The following is an 8,197-nucleotide window of genomic DNA, read 5'->3' on the forward strand; positions in this document are numbered from 1 at the left end:
GTAAGGACTTGTGTCGCTAAAGTTTCGTCGGAACGAAGTTACGGAAAGTTAATTAACGAACGGAGATGTAACAATATGAAACATAAAATATATGCTAACACTAATAACGTTAATGTTTAATTAATGAATAATTTTATGTTAAAAATACTATGATTGTTAAAGTGCTTGGAATGGTGACTTTTAAATAAAGACTTATTTTGCTTAAGTCAGCTGCAAGTTCTCTTGATTGGAAACAATAGGATTACTGCTCTCTATAATACTTTTAACTACATGTAAATTTGTATGGATTACCTATAAAATAAAAGGGTTTTCACTCAAATACAAAATAGTAGCTCTGGTGATGTCATCAGTAAATTATACAAATTAGTACTATTGAAGGTTTGGACCTTTGTTGAGGTGTGTGTTCCAAACCTTCAAAAGTCAGAATCTATCCTTTATTACAGCTCTGCCAAATTTGGGCTGGAAGGATTTATATCATGCAAGCAAGTTGTGCTTTCAACTGTGGCTAAGTTTGGATGGTGAAGGAGAGTGCCATTTTTGGCAAGCTGATATGTTTTTTTTTTGTTGTTGTTGCCTTTAACATTTGTGTGATATGGAATCCATTGAAATGTAATGGTCTTTTTTTGGAAGATAAAAGAATCATCTCAATATCATTCACAATTTACTTTATAATCATCTTTCACTATTTTCACAGATCCACAAGTAAAAGCTTTAGTCAGACAGTATATCTTTTCTCTAAAGCAAGGCAGTTATTACAACTTTTTCTTAACACTATGCTTAGGCTAAATGAAACTAATACAAGAAGGGAACTCTTAGAAATTTTGAGGTGATTATAAGTTATGTCATCAAGGCTTATAATTTTGTATATCATCAGTGTTGTTTTGTTTATTTCTTCCCAAACCTTTTGCTATCCTACAAGAGCTGAGATGTTCAGAGGGACTTTCATTTTTTGGCTCCAAACTTGGTATCGTTTTAGTGGCACAGAGAATACTTAGAGATGAAATACCAGCTTCATATTCAATAACTGGAGTGAGTGTCAATCTTATACAGCCAGTTTTATGATGCAGGTGGCTATAAATTTCACTTTGTACATTTTTTATAGTATTGAAGGAGTTACTGTTGATCACAATGTAGAAGCATAATAATAGAAAGAATAATCTTTTTTGTTGAGATCGCCAAGCTTGCCCAACAAAAAGATGAAGGACCCAAGAATGACAATGGGGTCAGGGCCAGCTAATCTCAGCTGCCCAAATTTGATGAACAGAAAAACAATATGGATGCTTTCTTGGAGAGATATGAAATATTCTCTCTTCTCACAGGGTAGAAACATAGTCAAGAACAGTGAAAGGCTGTTCATCTAATAAGATTAAATTTTAGTTTTTCCTCCAATGCTAGTTACATGCTGAGTGCAAAAAAGGCCATTTACAAGGGTAAACTTCAAGATATTTTACATTTTAAGACAAGTTATCAAATTGACAAATGAACATCCATCTGTATTCTTGGTCTTTAATTGTAAAAATTTGTATTGTTTATAAAAATGACCACTGTTGTATTGGTAGGGTTAACTGTTTGGAGACTGTATTATTTATTCATTCATTAAACAGTGTTAATGCACTTCAACAGCTTTGAGTAATCTTCATTTTGATTTGCTGTTTATTAGTTTGTGTATATATATATATATATATATATATATATATATATATTGATATATGTTGTTAAGTTTTAAAAAATCCTATTACTATCTCTGTATAATGCTAGATTTTTTATTCTTAAATGTTTAGTAATTAGTTGGGATCAAACCAAAATTCCAACTTTGATTAATAGCAAGAAATACTTTTGTAAGAGTTGAATTTGGCAAGTTTAGCATGAGTGTACCTGTGTGTATTAAAGATACTACAAATATAGGTTGTTTAGAATTCATAAATATGAAATGAATAAAAATTTAAACAATAAAGGAATTTATATTTCAGATACTTTCTTTTGGGCTGGATCAACAGTTAGGCCTAGCAATGTTGGTTTAATAGTTCCAAATGAAGAAGGAAAGTAAGTAATTAAAATTTTTATTCAGGAAACAGCTGTATAATAACTGGCAACTTCATATTATTTACTTTTCGTAATTTTTTCATAAATATTTCATTATTATGTTTTTCATTTAGAAAACTTTGTATAGATAATAGCTAGCATTTTTAGTTACATCACTGAAAAAAAATGAATTGTTTTACTATCAAAACTTGCTCTGAATATATTGTTTATGGTATACAAAACACACATACACAGATCAAAATTAAAACTTCATTTCTTGGAGAAATAAGAATAGACTACATATGTTATATTTATCAACATTTTGTTTACTACATTACTAAATATAAATGAATAGGCTCAGTAATTCCTAGATGGTCATATCCTGTCCACTTCTAAATTTGCATGTGAATCCCATGATATACTGCTGAGTAGGGATTTTTCAGTCGATTCTGTGGTTGTTTACTACAGAAATGTCATGACCAGTATGTGAAACAGGGAAAAAGCTAATTTATCTCATCAATTTTATGAACAAATAATTCACAAGTTTGTCCAATGCTTAGGAACATTTATTATATTTGAGTTCCATTGTTGGATATACAAGACTGTTCAGTTCAAAAGTTATTACTCAGTTTATTAGGTAATTTAATATTAAATTTTTTCCGCTACAAAGATTCGTTTGCCGACTGCCCATTTTTTACATCTCATCTACTTATACATGTGCAGAGACTATAAGGCTATAAGGTGAAACCAAATATCACCTTAAAGTAAAAGCATGGAACAAATGGGCATATCTATAAAAACTGGAAGAAAGGTTACAAACCCTCCCAACTCCACTATCTATCAACACAATACAAAAACAGGACATCCAATTTCTCTCTCAAACTTTAAAATTCTTTCAGCAGCCAAACATGATACTGAACTTCTTATAAAGGAAACATTACACATAAAAACTCTTCTCCCATCCCTAAATAACACACAGTCTTCACTGTATTTAAACCTATTTTAACTGTTTTACTTGTGCCTCAGTTTCATTTTCTCGTGTTATATTTGTATATTCGAATTGTATATTTCTTATGTAAATATTTATGTTGTAATAACAAATATTGTTTGTTTGCTTTGTACCACCAGATTACTGATGATGGAATTATGATTATTCCGAAACTCCTAATAAATGCTTTCTGTTTTTACATTCATGTTTTGTTTTATCATTAAGCCACGTTTTCCAAAAAAGGAGTCCATTACTAATATTAATGATTTTTTAGTTTTCATAAATAGGAAAGAAAAAAAAATTTAATGGAAAGTATGGATTGTTGGTTATTCGTAGAATTGCTATAAGAGGTATCCAAAACAAAATAAATGCTGCAATAAAAAGTACACAAACAAGTAAAGTGATCCTAGTTGGATAGATTTTAAAATGATTTTCAATCCCTACTTGCCCGGCATGGCCAGGTGGTTAGGGCACTCGATTCATAATCTGCGGGTCGCGGGTTTGAATCCCCGTTCCACCAAACATGCTCGCCCTTTCAGCCATGGGGGCATTATAATGTGACGGTCAATCCCACTATTCGTTGGTAAAAGAGTAGCCCAAGAGTTGGCGGTGGGTGGTGATGACTAGCTGCCTTCCCTCTAGTCTTACACTGCTAAATTAGGGACAGCTAGCTCAGATAGCCCTCGTGTAGTTTTGCGCGAAATTCAAAACAAACAAACAAACAACCCCTACTTTGGTTGGCATTGTGATCTGTCTAAAGCAGTCTAAATTTGCCAACCAAAGTAGGCAGACAATTTCTTCATCAACTATCACTCAGGCAAGTCCAATGCTGATGCCACTGGATATGGGCAGCTACACGAAACAGTGCATTGAAGAAATATACTAGGAAGTATTCAGTGTTTCAATGCTTGGATATGAATACATCTTGATAGTCATGGACCATTATAACCATTTTGTGCAAATATATGCCACAAAGAATGTCTGCAGAGAAGATCATTAATGACTTTGCTGTCCTATTTGGTTTATAAAGTAAGATCCACCATTACATAGGGAAGAAGTTTGAGAACCAGATGTTTGCAAGATTAAAACAAAAATTTGGGGTATTTGGTTCACACATGATACCCTATCATCTGCAAGGGAAAGACCAAGCTTCAGATTTAATCAACAGAAAGTTGATGAAAACATTCCTTGCAAAGACTGTGCACACATAGTAAGGTGACAGGATTTTCGCCTTATTTCCTGCTCATGTTCAGTTTAAAGATTGATGGAAATCAAGACTTACCAAGACTATGTGACAGACTGGCAAAGGAGAATGAGTGAGGCATATCGGATTGCTTCAAAACAAGACAGAGGGAAAGTATATTATGGCAAAAAGAGTCCATGGACATGACTTGCAACCTGGTAGCTGGGTCCTCATTTGAAATCTGCCTGAGTGGAAAAGACCTGGTAAGGTTTCGTCCTATTGAGAAGATAAGGTCCACATAATATTAGTGGTAAAAATGAAAGATAATCCCATCTATAAAGTGAAACCAGAGAGAGGTGGAGGTAGAAATTTGCTGTTACTATGTGATCACTTACCACTGGAGTAACCTGAAAAGATTCCCAGCCAACCAAAAGGCTGGGTTTGTTATCTCTGTTGTGTGGATGTTCAAGGCTTGTGGTGTGGGAAGCAGTGGTAGAGTCTTCCTGGCTGTGGGAGCTGGACAACTGTTAGCTTGCTGGGAGTTCTTTGCTGTTCTATCTGAGGGAGAAATAGGGAGATAACTTTTTCTTCAGGTTGTTGACCATCAGGTACTTGAGGCAGCGTGAGGGCCACTACAATTGGCACACTTCATCGACTCTCGGGCTTTAGGGCTGTCGGAGACTAGGTGGTGGTCTCCACAGTGGACACATCTGGAGGCTGCCATGCCAGTTGTCTTGGTGTGTCCAAAGCGCTGGTAGTTGTAACACTGGAGAGGCTGTGTTGGTGGTGTTTTGCAGGGCTCCACTCGGTGATGGGTGTATAAAAGGCTGACTCCATCACGGATGAGTGTCTCAGCTAGCTTGAGATCAGTTATGATGATTCTCATGAGTGGGGTGATGTTGCCAGTTCTAGCTGACTTTATCCTCTCAAACTTGGTGATATTAAAGGTTTGGTCTTCCAGTTCTAGCTGGATCTTATCAGTGGTAATATCCATTGGAATTCCTCGGATGACTAGATTTTTTTTTCCAAGGAGTTTTTCTGCCGATGTGGTTGGAAACTTTTGCTCCAGTGAAGGCATCAGAGGGTCAGGGCTTCATAAGTTTGCAATAGTCTTGTGGCACAGTTCACTTGATACAGATGCCTCCCTTTGGCAGGAAATGAACATGGTTCAAGGCTATTCTGGGGAATAGCCTATGTAGTTCCCAGACAATATCCAGCTGGTGGAATGATCCTGGAACTCCCTTAATGATCAAGGCTGGAGGGGTAGGTGGCATCTTGAAATTTGTGGTGGCCAGCATCATAGAACTTGTGGTTGTGATCGGTGGCCTCGATCCTTTTTTGGGCTAGTCTGTGTCTTGGGCATTTTCCTCTTCTGTGGTGGGATGTTGGGCGAACCCTAAGGTGAGTTGGTCAGCATGGTGGTCAGGAAGGCAGAGCTGTCTGAGACCAAGCTGATTGACAAGGGCTCAAGGTCACTGCTGGGGCAGTTCTTCTCGGCTTGCTGTAGCATGTTCAGGCACTCGAGAAATGACAGGGCTGAACCCTGCAATCTCATCTGCATGAAATCGTACTTGAAAGAAAAAAAACTCAAAACTCTCACATAGCCCTGAAAAGGGCTGTTTGATAAGCAATACACGACTGGTATGTGCTTGTTCTAGAAAAAGTGGATTAAGAACAAATTGTATAGTTAAGTAGGAATCAGAAATACAACATACCTTGAGTTTTTCCAACACTTACCATGAACTCAATTACTCTACTCTAATGTAATGGCAACTATGTGTGTATGGTTTTGTCAGTCTTTATAGTATTCTGGTGGATTGTGGAGGGCATGTTATGATTGGTTGGTCTATCCCTGTTTCTGATTGGTGGCAAGACTTACTGTAGATTCAACTAATGGTAGCCACAGATTACTCACCTCTTATCTGGAATCTCTGTTTAGTGAAGGTTTTACTGCGTTAATGTAAAAGGATTCTTTAATTTTTCTTGTCTTCCAAAATTTTTCTATGTTGATGATTTTTTCCCAGTTGATTTTGTGTCCAGTTGATATGGTGTGTTCTGCAATGGTTGAATTTTGTGTTTGCATGAGTCTTGTACTGTCTTCATATTCTTTTATTCTTGTTGTGAGTCTTCTCATTTCTCCAATGTGTGTTTCATTGCAGGAAAATGGAATTTCATAAATGATGTTTTTGTGTTTTTCATTGGGAAATTTATCTTTGTTTTTCACCAGAATGGATCTTAATGTCTTGTAGGATTTCCACCGGACATCTATGTTGAATTTCTTGGTTATGAGTTAGTTTTTCACTGAAATTTTGCAGGTAGGGGAAGTAAATAGTAGTAGTGGTAATGTTTTCCTTATCTTTTCTTTCTGTTGTGGTTGTCTTCAGGGTGTTTTTGATGAAAGAGGGGATGTACCTGTTCTGGTTTAAGCAGTCTATGATCTTCTGGCATTCTGTTTTGATGAATGTCTTATCACAAAAATCATTTCTAACAAGATTTTGATCTCACTTCTTGCCTTTGTTGTCATCATCTTAAACAGATGAAGTTCAAGTGTAGTCAAAGTTCTGTTTTATTTTCACCAAAATAATCCCAATTTTGATATCAGTTATTGTAATGTGTTTCAATGGGTAGGTTATTTTTTATTATGTGAAGAAATTCAGTCCAATTAACAATAACAACTTAGTTTTTTAAATTCATTAATGTTTGCTACAGGCTACTTTCATTTTTAGTTGTAGTTCTAAATTTACAAACAAAATTTGGTGCTTCTATAGCATGTGGTCTACAATGATATTTACACTACAGCATGCGATCTACATAGATACTATAATCATCACTGTTTTAACTTTTGTTTATTAGAAATTGGTGCCATTTTAAAAAATAATGCTTTTAAACTAATAAAGTACAAAATTCTATTACATAACGTTTTTGGTTCAAATATAATTGGGGGTGAAATAAATTCCATCAATCAAAACTAGCACAATTATAACCTAAATTTAAGGTACTCTTTTGGAACATGCAACTTATTAAATTATTATTATTTGCTGAACAAAAACGTGGATGGATATAAATTATTTAGCAATAAATTATTTTAATGAGTTATTAAAATGGTGATGATGGTTGTATCTGTGTAAACCGCAACCTTTAGTGTAAATATCTTTGTAGACCGCATGCAATAGTAGCACCCAAAAATTTTTAACTCAGCAGAAAGAGTGATACTAATGTTACTACACCTAACTAATAAATACAAAACTTGCAGAATTTTCATGTTAATCAATTAAGTGACTCAATAGATGTGACAATTCTCACTATCTAATGCTCAACTCAAACACTCATTTTCTTCATTACTTGTAATTATATATGTGTTTTGAGATATTTCACAAAGCATCTTGATTTTTAAAATTCAGTAATGATTCACAAACATTCTAGGTCTTGCATTATCATCATAATTGCAGCTCTCTCTAGCAAATAACTATAAAATAATATTGAAAATGTAGTTTACAAAAGTGTGGTACAACATAGCTATCACATGAAACAGTAGCTAGCTTCCATGATGAGACCCTGCTGAAGAAAGTAACACCTTAGGCTAAATTCAGCACATGGGCTTGACCTGATTTAGTATGTTTCAAATCAGAACTTCGAATGAAAAAATTAAAAATGTTTTAGATGAAATATATATAAATGGAGAGTGAGATATGTTGGATATTTGTATATTATGCTGGCAGGCTAGATTATTTCATCAAATAACCCAAATACATTAGGATATTTGATAATGCATCATGTTTAGAACTAGTCTACTCCAATATTTAGTTTTCTAGTTATCACTATTTCACATTTTTTGAAACATAACTTAAATAGAAATGCCATTGTATAATATATTAGTTGTGAAAATAAGACAGCTGGTTTTCAGTTAATTGATTTTTCATTGACTTTAGTAATATCTAAGCACTATTAGAATAATATGACTTGAATATCATATTGTTACGTCTCCGTTTGTTAAATAACTTTCC

At 34.5% G+C, this 8,197-nt stretch overlaps 1 protein-coding gene across 1 annotated transcript in view; it reads left to right on the forward strand.

Moving 5' to 3' along the window:
• Positions 1 to 8,197, forward strand: part of LOC106461856 (protein Skeletor, isoforms B/C-like) — a 159,538-nt gene that overhangs the window by 56,950 nt on the left and 94,391 nt on the right. The window contains exon 3 of the mRNA XM_022388927.1: positions 1,971 to 2,043. Coding sequence (XP_022244635.1) covers positions 1,971 to 2,043 — 73 coding nt within the window. The remainder of the gene's footprint in view (positions 1 to 1,970; positions 2,044 to 8,197) is intronic.

Source organism: Limulus polyphemus, unplaced genomic scaffold, assembly GCF_000517525.1.
Source record: "Limulus polyphemus unplaced genomic scaffold, Limulus_polyphemus-2.1.2 Scaffold1045, whole genome shotgun sequence".
In the NCBI taxonomy this organism is placed as follows: Eukaryota; Metazoa; Arthropoda; class Merostomata; order Xiphosura; family Limulidae; genus Limulus; species Limulus polyphemus.